General features: G+C 44.3%; 1 protein-coding gene across 1 annotated transcript in view; it reads left to right on the top strand.

Moving 5' to 3' along the window:
* The window catches only part of TP63 (tumor protein p63), an 81,135-nt gene that overhangs the window by 17,323 nt on the left and 45,248 nt on the right, over window positions 1–18,564 (top strand). Inside the window, exon 2 of the mRNA XM_040613800.1 lies at window positions 13,210–13,464. Within this exon, the coding sequence (XP_040469734.1) occupies window positions 13,210–13,464 (255 nt within the window). The remainder of the gene's footprint in view (window positions 1–13,209; window positions 13,465–18,564) is intronic.

The following is an 18,564-nucleotide window of genomic DNA, read 5'->3' as shown; positions in this document are numbered from 1 at the left end:
TCTAATAATGAAGTAATGGTTTTAAATCAAGTGGAATTGTTTTTCTTTTCTCCCTGTCCCTGAGCATACAGAAACAACAGAAGGAAGCTTTGTCTGCCTTGTGTGTTTCAACCCATCTGGTGGTGACCTTTCGGGCTGCATCTGCCAAGTTCTGCCCAGTAGAAGGGTTTATTTCCAATTGCAGCTGTTCTCTGTGAGACAGAAGCTTCACTAGTTCAATGAGGAAGACATGGCATCTGCAACAGGAAAGCTGTGGATGTGGGATGTGAGAGGGTGTAAACCATGTGCTTTGCTCTTTCTTTCCTCTGGAAGACGTTGGCTATAACCGGTGGAGAAACTACTTATTCCATTATCGTGAAGGGCTGAATAAAAGCGGGTGTTGCCTGGCTCAAGGCAAATTTTAAATTCTATTTACAAAATGTTCCCACTGAGGGGAAAAAAAATATCTGGAAACGCTTCAGAAAGGAGCTCTTGCACCCATGGATTTGTGCTAGACACTGTTAAACCCTGTTATTTTTCTGGCACTGCCTCCAACGCCTCTTGAGAATGTGCAGAGTAGGCAATAAAATGAATGCAACTCTTTTAAAGTGAGGTTGCATAAATCATCAGAAAGGAGAGGAGCTTCTCATATACCAACAGAAACACTCCACTCCATCCTCTCCAGCAGAGAAGTGAGCTCAAGCTCTTTGTGCCACTTGGCCTGGATTAGTGTCAAGTCAATTTTGGTATCAAGTGGAATTAAGAGGAAAATAATTTCTCTCCAAGGGTGTTGAGGTTCAACTTTTTTTTTTCACTTGTACACGTTTTCTAGATTCTCTGCTGTCTCGGCGCCATGCAAAGCCACTTTGCAATCCTGTGACAACTAACCAAGGCTGTGATCTTTAGAGAGATACATGAGCTCAGCCATGGCTGGGCATGCGAGTGGGTCTTTCCAAGTGAATAAAACTTCCTGGGTTTTTTTTTAATTTCTTTAGTTATAGTATTAAATTCTTTCTGAGAAATCTTCCAATCTGTAGTCTCCCAAACGGAGCTTCCCACCAGATGTTTGATATGCTGGGAGAAGATGCTGTAACCGCTGTGGGGATTTGGAGCTGCTTTTCAGTAGGGGCAAACCATGGGCTATAGCCTTAGCAGCCGAGCCCAGGAGAAACAGGAGTCTGCATGTTGTGATTTGACTGTAAGCTACTGAGAAGGAAGAGCAGTGAAATGCAGGGGTGAACCTATTTCCTATAAGCAGACTGGCTCCCGCGGAGAGTCCCAGCTCTCTTCTAACAAAAAGCCTGAGAGGCTTTCCAGGTTTAGCTTAGTTGCTTGCCATTACCTTGAGCAAAGAACAAATAGAGCAGGATGAGATTTAAGATGATTGGGCTTTTATTTCTGTAAGATTTCTAATATAAGGTGTAAAATCAGTAAGAAATGACTGTTCAGGAAGTCTCAGAAAGAAGCATGGAAGTTTTAGTTCCTTGGCATTGGCAAATTAAACTTGAATCCTCTTTGGGAACTTGAATCTAAACTTGATGATTTTGTTTGAAATTACTGGCTATTGTTATAAGCTCCATGCACAAGCAAGCAACAAAAACATTAAATATGTGTTCATGGTGGTGTTTTGGGGGTGGTGTTGGTGGGTTTTTTAGGGGGTGGTGAAGTGGTGTTGTTGGGTTTTTATTCGTATGTTTTTCTTTTAGTTTGTGCTATGTTTGACTGATTTGGAGTTGATCCAGGAAGACTCAATGATATCTTGTATTTTTGCAAATCCCCTGCCACTGCTGTTTCACCTGGAGTCTTAATGGTACAACTAAAGCAGCAGTGTTTTAACCAGGATGTGCCTGTTAATAACTAGAATAGATGGCTAGAGGTGTGATGTATTTCTGGGCTTGGGCTCAGCCGTCCGCTCTGGTTGGAAGTGGACCCAAGCGGCAAGGCTGAGCATGCTTGAAAATTAATGCATTGATTGGATCCCAGCAGCCTCTTGGGATTGATTCCAGAGTTTGGATCCGGATTAAACTTCCCCCCAAGGACTTTGGGAAGTGGTATACAAGGGGACCTGGTGAAATTTGAGACGAATCCAACTTCCTCAAGATGGCAAGAAGATGAATGTTTTTACCAAGGGCAAGAGAGTGGGAGGAAACGCCCAGTTTAGGGAGGGAAGGGGAAATATTTTATGGTGGGGTAGTGTCTGGGAATGAAAGGGATAGATTGTGTCTGGGCAGATATGAATCTTTCAGTTTTAATCCACATCTAGGAAGTAAATACAAAGAAACTTGCCGACTTCTGGGAACGGGGAGAGGGGAGGAGGTGCAGTGATGGGCTTTTTGGCTGTGCGCTGAGGCAAAGATCCCCATGCCACAGAGCCGCAGTCTAGGGGCATACGGGGGCTGGTGTGCGGGGCTGGTGCGTGGCGTCTGGGGAGCGGGGGTGAACAGAACACTAGGAATAGGTGGATGTGCCCTCTCAGCCTGCAGCTGCTGAGGACTGAAGCATGCTCCCAGCAAAAGTGTCAAGTCAGCAAAGTGGATCTCTCTGCTGCATGGGAAATGACTTCAAGTATTTAGTCATTTTGCTTGGGTTTGGTTTTTTGTCTTTTTTAGGTAACGTTATGACATCTTTATGCATCATGAAATACTTTTTTGGGGTGTGATTGCTCAAAGAAAAGAATAAAATTCTGCCTGACTGCTCTGTAAAATCTGGATTCTTCAGATTTATGTTGTGTCTCTGAGAGACCCTCAATAGCCTCTGTGAGCCTTTACTGTGATTTATCACTGCTGCCGTTTTAGTCTGCATTTGATCTGTAGCATAAGAATTTACTCTCTCAGGAGTGCTGGTGGTGACTGACCAGCGCTAAGTAGATGAGTGAATTTCCCTCCACCCTCTTTCAGCAGCAGATAAGTGTCCAAGTTCTTAAAAAGGAAACTAGAACATACACTGGCTAGGTGTGTTCTAATATTTTGCAAACGGGGAACTACTACTTGAATACTGAGGTGGGAAAGCTGTAGAGATGAGCCTTTGTCAGTCCACTGTGCTGTGCATCTCAAAGCAACTGTGAATGTTTCAGTTGGAGGGGTAAGGAGTTTAATGTGGTATTGGATGGAAATTGGTAGGTACATTGTTTCTCAAGAGATCTGGAAGACCCCCTCTCTGTCTTTGGCTATTGAAATCACATGCATTGGGGGGCAAGCAACTAGAAATTTCTTGCAGTTAGCTTAGCTAACTTGCTTATTGCAAGCAGCCACTAAAATTAGGAAAATCTAAGCAGAAAATGTTCCTGTCTTTCTGTTAATGTGAGCGATTCCATTCCGAATAAATCTATTAACATCTCAGTTTGGACAGTGAAAGGTCTGTCCAGGTGAGCACATCAAATGTAGATCTCTGAAGCCATGACTTGTGTAAGTGACCCTGGCACCAGGTGTCTCGGTGTTTGCCGAAGTCAGCAGGATTGGACAGAGAGGGAAGTACTGAGAAGTGGGTTTGATTGTGCTGTTAGACGTTGGGGGGCACATACCAGAGAGCCCTGTGGAAATCCTGGGTGTGCAGAATATGTGTTAACATGATTTAAATCATTGGGGAAAATATTCTTCATGGTTGTAAAGCCGATGGGGTGAAGTCACTGTGGAAGAAGCACTGAGTTGGCATGAATGTTGTGTCTGCCTAAACACACACACCCCGCAAAGACCAGCTTTTGTGGGTCTGGTGCATGCACAGCCTGGCATCTTTGGAAAACACCATTTAAAGCTCCTGCTTGTGTCTTAGGAGTAGGTTGCAGCAGTGATGTGAAGCGGTGTTCCTGACATGTACCGCAGAGGGAGGGACGGTTAGAGTTGTCCCCCAGCTTTGTGTGTGCTGTTGTACTGAACCCCAACAGACCCAACCTTGGGTGCAGGCAATGCCAGCTTGGTGCAGGTCAGGAGCTGCTTTAATATACAAAATAAAGTGTTGGAAGGCAAAGCCCTGCCTCCTTTTGTTCTCTGTAGTTGGGGCATAATCAGAATTTGGCAGCCAGTCCTTTCGACTCCCTGCTCAACCTTGAAAGCCTCTCAGTCTGCTGTTTGGTGTCTCAGGCTTTTGAGAACATCATCCAGGAGTGTTCTCATCTCATTTGGATGGATGAAATGGCCAAATACAATAGAAAATCCAGTAGATCTTCCTTTTAATCTATAGGGACTCTCGTGCTGCAGTGTAACCTTTTTTCCTTTGCTTGCTCTAACTTGTTTTAATTTGCCCTTTGCCCTCCTATAACTCTTCTTATGAATTCTTATATTCTGTAGTAGCACCACGCTTCAAAGGGTGGGTGTGGGGGATTTATGTGTGGCTGCTTTTTTTTTTTCTCCTTTTTTTGGTGTATGTTTAACTGCTTGGCTTATTTTAACTTGCAGATGATCTGAATTTCTTGTTCTGACTAAAATGTTACCTAACTGGAGTATTTTACCTTGGTGTCTGAAATCTGGCATAGTCAGATTTTATTGAGCATAATGATGAATTTTGGAGTTAACCTCAAGCCCTGGTGCTATTCTGACCTGATTATTCATTGTCCTTGTGCCCTATGGCCATACTTTGGTGGTTACGGTGTCTGCAGCCTTTCACTGTGGATGACACACAGATATCATGTCCAGCCTAATGCTGCCCTCTCAACACAATAAAATGCTGCATGTCTGAAATGACTGATAACCATCAATGGTTACCATCCAGTAAAAAGCTCAAGAAACAAAGCAGCTTTAATCAGCTACTGGAGTTTTCCTCTTCAGCCCCTGCTTCACCTCCCCCTTTGTATTTTAATTGGTTCCTCTTATATTTAAAGATTCTTATTTTTTATCCAACTTTTCAACGTTGCTGTACAAACTCAGCACATAGGATCACAGCTCAGCCAGGTGCCCAGAAATCCTACAGTTCTTCTCAGCCACTGAAATCAGGCAAAAAAAAGCCTTGCTGAAATCTTGCAGTCTTTCTCTGGTTTTCCTGATGTAGGTCTTTGTCTTCAGTTATGTTTACATCTCTTGGGAGTGTGAGAGGGTGCCTTTGTAAATCATCCATACTTCATGGCTCTTCAGATCCTTGTTGACATTATGTTGTCCAGCTGGTAATAGGAGAACATAAGAAACTCTTGGCCTCTGTTTTAATTCTAGGAAGCTGAGTGTTTGGGTTATTAATCAATTTGATTTAAGATTATGGAGTTCTGATGTCTCATGATTTGTTGCATGTCATGGAGGTAATATTGTATAATTTTTTTTCCACCACCTCTTTTTTTTTTTGTTTATATATTTTCCTATTACATGTCAAATTGCTGTGCAGAAGCTCAGAGTAAAGAAATGACTGTGTGCAGGGGGGTGGATCTTGGACTTTTTCCTGGTTTAAACTGTCTGAATTTTCAAAATAACTAAGCATAGCCTAGGTACTCTAATGAAAGCTTACATAAAGTGGTCTGACTTTCGGAAATGAAGTTGTTTTCTATGTAAGAACTTTTTTTCAAGAGCACAATTCAGAAACTTTTTTCCTTTTTTTTTTTTTTTTTCTTCATTAAAACCTAAATTACAGCTCTAGGGAAGTCAGTGATACTATTTTTATGTGCATTGGAAAATACTTAGAAATATTTACAAAATGTAGGATATCCAGACTTAATATTTGTGTGAAGTGGGATGCGCTGTCATTCTGATAATCACCAAATTAGACAAGCTCTTTTAGGTGAACCTGTGGCAGGTGGTAGGAGTCAGGAATTGCAGGCATTCCTGCTTTGGGCTGTGCTTGTTTAAAAGGCACCCTGCTTCTGGCTGAAAAATACTTCTTGCTGAGTTAAATGAATTAACCAAGGGGCAAAACTCAAAGTTTAGGTAAAAAGGAAAACAATTACAGCTGGGGGGAGTAAAACAACTCCAAAGCTTACAGCCTTTATGGGTGAGTAGAAACTTGCCCTCACATTGCTTTTTCATGGATTTATCTTATTCTCCGAGCCTGTGAATACCTGCATATGTGGACTTTAACTTGAACAAGAAGTTCTGCTGAGTTCCACAGAACTGTGTCTAGGTGGAAACAAGTAGGCTGCAGCCTTACAGGGTATGGCTCTTAAAATTGTGCTGTCTATGTAAACCTAAAGGATGTAGATGTGGCATGATATGCAGAGTGGAATAGCTAATCCCAGTGAAAATCACTCAGACTTTCCTCCCTCCCCCAGCAAACAGAACATAGCATTTTTCAAGTGTGATGGTGTGTGTTTGCAAATTATTGATGTGCACCAATTTCTCCTGTTTAGCGTATGTAGGGTGTTGGCTACCAACCTGGCTGTGGCCGAGGGGCTGATTGGTGGTTTCTGGAAGGGAAGGCATGCTGCAGTTTAGTTGGGTTTTTTGGTTTTGTTTGGTTTTGGCAGGGGGATTTGTTGGGTTTTGTTTCTTTCTTGCCCCCTGCCCCGTGAAATGAAGGACTCTGTTTTCTTTAGGTTGTGCATTACCTGTTTAGTTGGTGTTGGAAGCTACCCAGGCAACCTGCTGGGGTTATCTTACTACTTAACATGAAATAACTGTGCAGGACGTTTGCATGGGGTGGAGAAGAGAATCAATCTCTCTGCCTTTCTTACAGGAGGCTTGTCCCTTTTGGAAGAAGAATATTTTCTTCTTTATTGTTCTTGCATTTAGTTTCTTAAAATTAATGTGGTGGTGCTTATTGCACAGCCCTATGGATCTCAGATAGATCCCCTTCTAAATAGTGCAGGAGACAGTGTGCTTACAGGTGGGATTGAGTTGAGGAGTCGTTGGTTATGCTGTAGCAGGTCTGGTAGCCAGGACAAGAGCTACTGACTCCAGGACCTCTTCTAGTCCAATGCACTCCATCACACTGGGAACCTGTAATGCTACTGGGATGTGAAATAGTCTCCTCTTTTCCTGGAAAAAGCAATGACCCAACAGTAAGATTACTCACACGGATTTGTTATAGCGCTAAAAGCCATGACGCATGGTAATTAGGACTTAAGAGCTATAGTGCCTGGGAACCTATCTTGGTAACTGTTGATGTCTTTGGTTCAACCAAAGCTATTTGGTCCTTCGCTCTACACATTGAGTATATGGTGCACATTATCATTCTATCTGTGGGCTTTCGAGTGTTTGATGTATTTAGCTGCACAGTAGCTCTGAGGGAAAAGCTGTTCAAACTAGACTTATGGGGTTGTTTCCATTTTAGAAATAGAGCTGGAGGGAGTGCAGAGTCTGTGAGACCTGCCGCTAGCACCCCGGCATTCTGTGGGGATTTGGGTCTGAGCTGGTGTGGAAAAGACTGTATGCATCTTCCCCTCGTGGCTTGGAGGGGACCAGAGCAATGTCCAAACTTGAGCTTGTTCCTCCTGAAAGGATGGAACATCTTCCTGAAGGATGTATGTGACCTGAGTGGAAAGTCTGATGCATAAGTAAGTTTTTCAGTCTCTCTTTTTTTTTTTTTTTTTTTTTTTAATTTTATTTAATGACAAAAGAGGCTAAAGATGCAAACCAAATCATTGCGATGAGTGAGTTAGATATCTCTTTCAGTTCCAGCCCTGATCTTAGCTGAAGGGGTGGGTGGAGCCTTTTATTTCTTGGCACTTCTTTGTAATGGCACAGGCAGTGTGCCTGCATCGGGTATCAGCTGCCTTCAGAGCAACTGGCAAAGCTGTACAGTCTTGCAGTCAGCAATATCTTGATAATAATTATGGTAGGAGCACTTCTGTTGGGCTTAAGTGCTTTACTTCCACCTACTAAAATCCTTTGCTAGGAAGGTGTGAAAAACTAGGTTGATTTAAATCTTTCCTGATACATTTGAGGTGTCTGCTGATTTGGATAGGCATTGAGCACTCTGGAAAACATTTATCCTGCTGCTCTTGAGAACTGTTTTCCAACAGGAATCTGAGTCTTTACCTGGCCCAGTGCTGAAGTATTGCTGTAAGGTGCTTCCTACCAGCCCTGCAACTGTTTAGCCCTAGTGCATCAGCTGTGGTGCAGTTAAGGACAAAGTACAGAATTAGCAAAGTGCCTTGCAAAATCTTCTTGTTGCTGGCAACCCACGGTAGTGTATTAGTTTCATAATCTCTTATCTTGGGAGAATAAGCGCCGGTGGTGATGTTTTGCAAGGCCTTCTGAGTAGCTGGACAATGCTCTTGAGCTGCATAGATTCAGCAATGAAAATTAAGATTTTGTTGGTATGTGTGCATGACACATGCATATTCTTTTGGAGATACAGGGAAGGGTTTTGATGGGGGTGGAAGGCGTCTGTGTGTTCTACACCTGGAGATGGTAACTCTTCCTTTATTTTCTCAAGTGGAGAAACTCTCAGAGCTTTCTCTGAAAGGTTGATAACTGGGGAGTTAATAACTCAATCCGTGTATTTTAGGGGATTTTTGGTGTGGAAGTCCCCTTGAGAACTTTACTTGCATTACTTCCCCCCTACTTTCATTCTAGGGGTCTCTTTGCAGATCTGTCTCATAACCTTATCAATTAACACGATGAGCTTAGAAGCAGGCTGTGGCAGAAGAAGGGGGGGGGCGGTTCTTGCTGCAGGGCAGGGTGAGAAGGGCCCCTCTTTGAGTGGGTTTGGGGGCTCTGCCCTAGCAATCGGCTCTGGAGCATTTGCATTGCCCTCTTGTGGCACATGCCCCGGAGCCACTGGGGTCAGGAGGATTCGGTGGGGAGATCTGTCCTCCCGGCAGCAGAACCGTGATGAAACAATTCTGCAGCTTTCAGGCAGGTTTTTAATTCAGCAGCCTCTCCAGTGAAATCATGGCTCTTCTAATCTGGAAGCGTGAGTTAGCATGAAAACCTGAAAGTGAAGCTGGTGGGGTGTAGGAAGCGAAACCGATCATTCAAAATACATTATTGAAACGATGTGCCAAAATACATAGCCTAAGATTTAATTGTAGCACTCTATTTGCAGTTAAACTCATTGGAAGGTTTTTACAATGCCTCAGTGATATTAATAATTTCAGAAGCTTGGTGGAGGGAACAAAATAGAGAACAAAGGCACTGAAAATTAGATAATCCTTTCTCCCAGCTTTGCATGCATTTCTCTTCTTGCCACCGAATAGCATTCTTCTGCCAGGAATTGGCGGTGGGACTACATCCTGCAGTTGTTTAGAACAGCGCCGCAGCAAAACATAAGCATGTGCTGCATTCTGGGCTACCACCCTGGCAAGAGCTCATTGCCGGGTGAAACGCTGTTTTTCTCTTGGTAAGTGGTGAAAGGAGGCTCTGTGTGTGCCAGCACACACCCTGCGGACCCCTCCTGGAGGGCGATGCCTTGCAGACGTGTCCACAGCCCCTTGCTCCCTTTGTTCTCTCCATCCACAGCGTGGCTGAGGCCAAGGGGTTTTATTGCGGTGGAGGGTGAATTCCTGCGCCCGACTTCCCCGGGCCTGCTGCCCCTCTAATTGTTGTGTTGTCAGAAGGCGTGTGCCTCGGAAAGCCTTATCTGATTCCTCCAAAAGCCTTGCAAGCAATTCAGATGTTGACCCCTTGAGCACAAACAGCTCTCCGCCTGCCTTGGGGCATAGCTGCGAGACCAGCTTTAGTGCAGGGTGTGTGTGTGTGCAAACCCTGCGCTGGCTTTGTCCCTGTGGATGGAGCACCTGCCTGGGGAGGGGAGCAAGGGGCCAGGGAAGGTGAAAGGCTGGTGGGACTCAGAGGGGGAGAAGGGGAGTCCAACAGCTGCTTGTGTCAGCACGAGGGTAAGTGCAAGGAGATTAATAGTTATTTAAAGAGCAAATGGGGACATGGCATTCGGCTGTGGCATGTGAGTGTATAAATGTGGTGGAATGGCTGCTCCACTAGTAACATTTAGACAGATGGTCCATGGACTGAAAGGAATGAAAAGGATCTTTGATTCTCTTAAGGATATCTTAAATTTTAATGGGGCACTTTATTATTTTTCTTTTTTTTCTTCCCCCCACCCCCCGCCCCAGTTGACTCTCAGGCAGCACCTTCAGCACTTCCAGACTGTGCTGTCTTGTTAACATCAACTGACTGCTTGGCCATCTTTCTCCGTCATCTTTAAGTAGCCCAGGATTAGAGGGAATAGTTTTTAAGTGAAAGCTGAAACACCATTGTTTTGCTGTCTGTATGTCTGAGCTGGTTTAGGAGACTGTTTTCATCACAGCCGTCTTTTCATCATTTGTTGGTTAGGGAGTGTGTCTGATGGTAATCTCCATGAGAAATTAAACAACTGAGTGATACTCCTACATTTTTGAGACGTCTTCAGGACTTACTAGGGTGTTTTGGGGCAGGAGGGCAGGGAGGTTTGTTCTTTGATTAAATACAAAAGTATTGAACAGGAAAAAGACTGTTCCTGGGTGCAGTCTATCGGCATTCTGGCTCTTGCCATACAGAATGAGCCTTAAGGGAAAACATGTACCAAAAGTCCGTTAAATAGGTCTTGACTGGCTGAATAGCCCGCAGGAGATGAGACATAACTGTCATCTGTATTGCCAAAGCTGCAATCTCCTTTTGGAGAAGAACCAGTCTGGATTGCTTTCTCCTGCGTCAACTATTTAGCGAGCTTTGAGTCCAATTGCAGATACTTGCTTGCCCATCTAACAGGGGTGCTGGGCATCTATAAAGTTCCCTGCTGCTGTAGATGGGGAAACTGAGGCAGGGAGGGCAAATGCCTAACCTGAGGCAATGGGGAGAGTCACTGGTTCACCCAGGATTAGGACTCAATATGTAATTGCTTTTATTACTCTGCTGCCTGAAGGCCTCAGACAAAACAGCGGCCCATTAAGCAGAGTGCTTTTTACAGCGAGGGCAATCCTTGCCCTGCAGACCTTGCTGCCTGAAGTAGGCTGAGGCTGGGAAGGGGATGCGAGGTGGCTTGCCCACGGATGCAGCACCTTTCTGACAGTGCAAGGGAGGGAAACAGCTCTCCCTTCTCCCTGCAGACCATCCCAGCTCCCACAATGAAGTCCCTGTGCTGTTCTCCACCAGACCTTCTTCCCAGCGCAGCTCGCAGTAGCAACCTGATCCATCTCTGGGAGGTCCCATGTGCCTCACTGAAGACCCCAGAGCACCAGCCTCACCTGGAGTTTTTAATTAAACCCCCATAAAATATCGGCCTCTTCCAGTGAAACAGAAACCTCAGGAAGAGCTCTAATTGATGGTTTATATCTCTCTACTTCCTCCCCTCCTGGAAGGACAGCTGAGAGCATAAAGTGTTTGGGTATAGGGAGGGCACTTTATCTTTGCAAAGGGACCAGCCATTTTCCTCCATAGCTGAAATGACTGGCCAAGCTGGGTGTTAAATGGCTTGTCCAAAGTCCCTGGGAAGCTCAGCAGATAGCTTGTGCCATTCCCTTTCAGGTCCTTTGAGGAGTGACAATGTGCTGCTCCAAACTTCAGTAGGACTGGTGGGATTCCCAGTATTGGGAAAGCTTTTTGTTATGGGTCTTGCCATTGGTGCTCTGACTCAGGGAATCTTTGCTGTTTGGCCGATAACACCAAGTTGTCTCTGGAAAAGGGAGCAGCTGTTGGAAAGAAGAGGGAAGCTGGGAGCAGACTGGCTGAAATACTGAGAGCTATGTGAGCTTGATGGTTCTGGGTGGGATTGAAGCTATAGGATGTGCAGGGATGTCAGGTGCTCAGACCCTTGGACAAGGAGAAGAGCCTGAGCGCATTCTGCCGTAACAGTAAAACCAGGTGCACGTATTGCTGCGTGTTCGTTGTTGTTCCCAGAGCTGCTGGGGGTGGGTACCACAAACCGGTTGGATGCTGCTCTGCCTAAGCTGGGCACAAACAATGCCCTTTGGACATACGCAAGGATCAGGCTACGTGTGCCTGGCTGAACCCTGTGTACCGCTCACCTGCTGCCCTGTCTCTGTGGCCAGTGCTGGGTCCTTTGGAGGGTTAAAAGAGTGGGGTAGTTGTGCAATTGTCTTTCCCCAGAGTACTTTCCCAGCTTACAACTATTTGTGGTTCAGAATTTTAAAATCAGATACGCTTGCCTTGATGGATTTTTCTCCAGTAGAACTTGTCTGATGCCTTTGGGAACATATGTAACCTTTTAGTATCTGCAGCATTTTGTGGCAGAAAAATCCATGTTTATTTGTGGGCTTTGTGAAGAACCACTCTGTGTGTGTTAAACCAAAATTCTGCTTGAGATGTTTTGTTGTTCCCCAACTTCTCTATTAAGAGATCATGAAAATCAATGTCCTGTTTCCTTTTTTTTTTTTTCATGTAACTTAGGAATTTATCCACTTCTGTCATACTGAGTTCCATCTCTCTCCTCATTGTCTTTTTGTCCAGGCTGAAAAGTAGTCAGCTACTGCTGTATTACAGGAAGACACTGAAAGGGTTTGCTCATTCTTGTCACCTCTCTCTGAACTTTGTTCCCCTCTCATCTCTTTGAGACGGGGGACCAGGGCTTACACATAGAATTCAGGACATTAGGCATATGGTTTTTTCTGCTAACCTCTCCCTAATCTAATCCTAGCCTTTCTGTGCTCCATTCCTTAGCCTTCATTTTTGATATCTTCAATTTTTTCACGTTGTTTGTACCTGGAGGCTACTTTTGGGGCACAGTGACATCTGCTAATTTAAGTGCTGCACACTGTGGCAATTGCTGCTTTCTAAGTATGTGGAGAAGCCTTCCATGCTACTTGAGGAGACCTTTAATTCCTCTCTGTTACTGCCTGTGACTGGTCACTGGGAATTGAGTGCATGGTGCAACCTGGTTAAGTGCTATGAACCTTTTCTCCAGTGAGTCACACACTTCAGCGCAGTTACTGCTTGAGTTAGAGGTCCTAAATGGCACTGTGCATAGCAGGGTCAGATCCACAAAAAGAGGAGCAGTCTTTGTGTAGAACGGGAGACCATCAGAGACGATGCAGCCTTGGGCAAGTTAGAGCCAGTTGCACTGTCGTGAACCTGGTGATTTTTATCGGGTTACGGCAGCCCCTATAAAAAGGTCTAGGTCTGGGTGTTCTGGACATAGGCAGCCTGTCTCTTCGAGATGGCTTGCCACCCTGTGAATCACATCCTTGTTACGTGTAAGGTCTTCTTCCCAGCTAGGCTGTTGATCTACTATATGACTGAGAAGCTTCTTTCGGTTTCAGTCACCAATGTGAAGGGGTCTGTTCTTCACAAATCTCTTTCCTTCTGGTGTGACACGTGTGCTGAGGTCATGCTGTGCATCCCCGATCATGAAGGCTATGCTGTGGCTAGCCAGCCTGTGCTAATGTTGCTTCTGTAACATTCCTGTGCATCTCTTTGCCTCTAGCCGCAGTACACGAACCTGGGGCTCCTGAACAGCATGGACCAGCAGATCCAGAATGGCTCTTCCTCCACCAGCCCCTACAACACGGAGCACGCGCAGAACAGCGTCACAGCCCCCTCGCCTTATGCCCAGCCCAGCTCAACTTTTGACGCCCTCTCGCCCTCCCCAGCCATCCCTTCCAACACAGACTACCCAGGACCTCACAGCTTTGATGTATCATTTCAGCAGTCCAGCACAGCAAAGTCAGCAACGTGGACGGTAAGGATGCAGCATCGCTTTGCTCCTCTGGCTTCTGTCCCAATGCCAGTAGTAACATTATTCATATGATACATACCCAGGCTTGTGCAAGAGCAGTGTGACCTGTGTCCTCTTCAGTGCATGACATGTCACACAGGAGGGAGAAATTTATCTTGGCTGCTCTGGGAGGGTGTGGTGGGAATTTAACCCTCAATAATATCACTAAATCCCAAATGAATAAAATGCCTTGCAAAAAAAACAGTCACCTAAAGACCACGTGTGATAAAACAGTGGCTCTCCACTTGGGTCGAGCAGGTACACTGGCGTAAAGCATGGGGTGGGCATAAGTATGTCTTCAGCACTTCCCTGGGCTGGCTTCAGCATCCATGGGTTCGTGTGAGGTTTGGCATGCAGGGCCACGCCAGCAGCACAGAGATGGTTCTGCTTGCTCCGACCTGTGGAGTGCAGGGCTTTCTTCTTGTCTATGTCCTTCCCTTCCTGGAGCTGATGTGGGAACCCCAGTGTCACCAGCTCAGGTCAGCCCTGAAGTACTTGGGTTGTTTGTGTGTATATTATTTTAATTTTTTTACTTAATGTTTTTATTCTTGCTGTCAGAATAGTACCTTTTTTCTTATAAAAGGAAAAAAACAAAAACAAACCCAAAACACTCCAAACCCAAACCTGATGGATGGAGCTTGAAACCAAACTTGATTTTTGGTGGAGCTGGCTTGATTGTTCAAGCTCTGGAATCTTTGTAGCCCAGGACACAGAACTGCTGGAGATGTACGTCTGCTGTGGTTCAGGGCTCTGGAGCAGAGATGTTTGCCGTGGAGAATATTGCTGTCTTAAAGTTGTTCTATATTTGCCTTCCTCTCCTTCAGGCACTTGGAGTAGGTGCACTGAATAATGTCCTATTCCATGATACCTGAATAGAAGCAGGGACTCAATTTTTGTTGGGATGTTTTGGGTTTTTTTAAGCAAAACAGATACACTTTTTACCTAAAGCTAAGACCATTAAAATAGCGTGGGTTTTTTTTTTCCTTTTTAATCCTTTTTAATCTGATTAACTACTTCAATCTCAAATTTAAATACAATCTAGCTGGAACTGCAACTAACAAACTCCTGCCAGCAAAGCAGTAGAGCCAGTGTGCTCCACTCTAGAAAAAGATGCCATGTAACAATAAATCACAGTAACTTCACATACTTATATTTTAAAAGCCTTTCCCAGTAAAATTTCTCGAAAACTCATAAGAAAAACTTTGTTCAGAGTATTATGATAAAGGGAGTTAAAATGTGATATCTCTGCTCAAAACTGCACTTTTCATTTGTTTATGTATAAAAGAGTGAAGGGTTTTTAAGTGAGGTCGAAATCGCACCTTTCCTTATCTGCACTGGGAGTGATGCCCTGCTGTAGTTTACGCTTCTGTTGGTGTCCAGGTTTCTCCTCTTACACTACACACTCTATTTATTTTCACTTCCCTTCAGGTAAGGAAACCATTGGTTAGCTCTGCTTTCTGTTTCTCAGAGCAAGCAAATTCTACCCTTGGATTTTTGCAGGCTGCTCTGGAGAGGGTACTTTGAAGGAGCTATGAAAAGACATTCTGTTTTGTTACCTATGGTACAAAGAATCATCTAGCGCAGCTGGAGGGAAGCAAAGTGTTTGATGCTGTCCTTTCCACTACTAAAAGCGGTCTTCTGAAATGAGGTTTGAATGTGTGGAGTAGGCTGTTTGGCAGAGCTGAAGACGAGCGAACTACTCACGAGCTTAAAGTTAAGCCAGCACTTGAGATGTTTCCCTGCAGTGATAGTGGCTTTCTAGGGTAGAAGTGGAAGCTGGGTTTTGAAGTGGATCTGGGTAGCAGTTAAAGGTCAGATTACATGCTGGCTTTAAAAGATAAATAAAATTACTCCTTGGTGACTACAGTCACCAAACATGTGCAGCCTGGGAGAAGGCATGTTTAGCCTCCCCTCCTTTTCTTTTGCCCTTTTGTGGACCACACTATCGACAGATGAAGGTGTGCTCCCCGTAACTGTTGCAGTCTGTCTAGGTGTAAGTCCTTATATTTTCCTAGAGGAATGGGCATCCAAACAGCTCTCTGATCAGGGAAGATTAAGTGTGGTCCAGGTGTCCCTATGCTGAGCCAAGTGACCTAGTTTTAGCTGCTTGTGCAGGAGCTGGCAGTGTACTGTATGTTCACAGTGGATGATGACGGTCTTGCGGTGGTGGCTGGGGACCTTCAATCAATACGCCTTTTACAGTAGAGCATCTTTCCATCTTCGGAGCTCTGCCCTTCTGCTAATTAATCCACCAACTCATTTCACATGGGCTCTTGAGTGGTTGGTAATATGCGTTCGACAGCTTTATCAGTGGGGTGGGTGGGGAAGGACGTGAAGGCTCTCTTTCCCGCTGCCATCCTGAGAAATGTGGAAACATGCATGAAATGTTGATGAAAGGAGGAGTGATTGCCCCATCCTCTTAGCAAGAGCAAGTTCTCGGAGTTGCTCATCCCCCCCATGTGACTTCATGTGCTTTGATTAATGCCTGTCGTCTTTTTTTTTTTTTAATGATGGATTAGGAACTTACCCAACTGGAAGAGTTTCTTCCACTGCAGTGACCTATTAAAAGTTTAATTACTTGGTGGCCCCACCCTTATTAAGAGTCCAAAACTTGAAAGCCTTGTTTCTTAGTTCTTTTTTTCCCCTCTTGCTGTTCCCCAGGGTAACAGTATTAAGTAAAGAAAACCATTGTATCGTACTTTCCCCTGTTTGGGGGAGGATGAGCCAGGCTGACCCACCTTGCCCTGCTGGGAAAGCTTGGTGGTGACAGCAGGGGATCTGCTGTCCTGGCTGACAGTGCATTTCACTGGAGCTCCTCTGAGCTTCTGGGTTGAGTCATGTCAGATTAGGTCATGGGAGTGAAGGCTGTGGGCTTGGTAAGAGGACTGGGTTATTTCTTTAAAAAGCTAGAGCTGCTTTCATGGGAGGATGAGAGACCTGTGAAGATGCTCCTCCAGGTTTCTCAGCCACTTTGTGCATTTAGCTCCCAATCTGAGTGGTTTGGAGGCAATAATCTGGAACCATGTGTGAATCCAAAGGTTACTCCTGTTGGAAGTGGGGGAAAAGAGAGAGGGTACTCACAGCGTACGTAAATGCCACGTCTCTGAAAACAGCCCTGGAATCATATTTTTTCCTAAAACTCTCTCTGCTCCTCCCTTCAAGTTCTGCAGACTCTTCTATGGGGCAGGTTTATTGTCCTAGGACAGTGCCAAATCATCAGGATTTGTATAGGGTAGGCTGGGAGGGAGATGAGTCTAACATCAGGACTACTTCTTTGCTCAGGTTCATGATGGGCTCCTGATTAAAGGGGGGGGTGGGGAGAGAAAAGTAATGCCCAAAAATTTCAGAGAGAAACACTAGCTGCTGCTAGGTGAGAGTACGATTTCATATGTATGAGCAGTTCACTTTGAAAATATTACAGTTTTTTCTCTCTGAAGTCTTTCATGACCTTAAGTAGGAATTCCAGTAAAACATGCTGTCTAATCAGGTTAGGTCTTCATTTGTATGCAATGTTGAACTAATTAATGATGACAAATTGAGATTGGATTGCAGAGGACTTTATAAGCATCCTTGATTATTTTTTTTAATTAATGACCTGAGAACACAAGAAAGAATATAAGCAGGTTAATCAGTCTTTTCAGAAGGAAAATCTTTAACAATGGAAATTCTACTGAAGTGTTTAAAAACAAAAGCCATAGTAGTCTAAATTGAACAAAGTTTCTCACATGCATACTCATAGTATGATAAAACCTTGAAAACCATGCTACAAAGGAACAAGCAGTTATCGTTTGTAATGCTGAGATGGAGAGTAGGTTGTTGAGGATGAGCGAGAAGCCCTATGAATTGGGTGCAGTACGACCTTATGCACAACTGTGTCTCATTTATTGCGGGATATTTCCCTTGCAAGAATTCCCATATTCCCATGCCTGCAATATCTCCTCCTGTTTCTGCAGCAGAAGAAAACAAGGCATTTCAAAAGTGTGCCACCTCAGATTTTTTTTTTTTTTTTTTTTTTTTTTTTTTTTGTGGAAATAAGTTGTGTGCCAATCTTCCCCACCCACTCTGAGCACAAATAAATAAACAAACAACTGCACTGGCTTCCCCCCCAAAAAAAGATTTGGCAATCACCTGTCACTAGCAGAACCTGTTACATGGGGAAGAACATGATTGCAGTAGGAAAGTAAAAATTAAAATTGTATGTCAAGGTAAGTAAAAGTTAACAGTACTGCCAAATGCAAGCTATCAAAAAATGAATCGGATCCACCCATCCCCATAAGCAAGATACCACCTTATAAGTCATGAGACTTTTAAAAAGACAAACAGGTTCTTCTTATTCTCCCCCAGGTTTTTGAACCTTTAGGGTGCATCTACTAAATCTTTTCCAAGCTTTTCTTGGTAGTCACGAGGGTTAAGGAAAAAGGAGGTAGACATTGCTTTAAGTTTTTAAATGAAAACTGAAATTTATTTGCAAATTTTTGATTCTGCTGAAGACAGACACCCAGCCCTGCAAGACTTGCATAATTCAGGTGTTGGCAATACCAGAGTTTTCCAGTTTATTCTCATGCCCTGCAGTAGGCTGAAGCTAAGCTGGGTTGGTCCTTTCAGGGCTTTGTTATGAAACACAGAGCTCTGCAAAGCTGCAACCTGTGCTCCAGCCAGGCTCCTTGTTCTCAATAAACTCTACTGTACCTACAGCTATAAGAAAATACTCAAATTTTGGACTCTTTTTGCTAGCAAAGCTGGATAACAGCCTGTGCAACATGCATGAAAGCAAGTAAAGGATTGTGCTGGCTGGGGTTAGTGGATTTGGAAAAGCTGCATTTTAAGGAAGGTGAAAGGAATGCACTTAAATTAGTCCACGCGAACAATAACAGGTTTCTGTGGTTGAGAGTACAGATTCCTTGGCTGGGCTATCTCAGCCTTTTTATTTCAGATTGATTTATTCCATTTTAATTTAAAATATATTCTGTGTCCTGAACCACCTGGTAAAATTGGGAATTTTTTTCCTAATCTCTATAAAATGAATTAGAGGACCATGCACAAGCATAGTGAAGTAGTGAGAGG

This window comes from Falco naumanni, chromosome 13, assembly GCF_017639655.2.
Source record: "Falco naumanni isolate bFalNau1 chromosome 13, bFalNau1.pat, whole genome shotgun sequence".
Classification (NCBI taxonomy): Eukaryota; Metazoa; Chordata; class Aves; order Falconiformes; family Falconidae; genus Falco; species Falco naumanni.
This window is presented reverse-complemented; position numbering and strand designations above follow the sequence as displayed.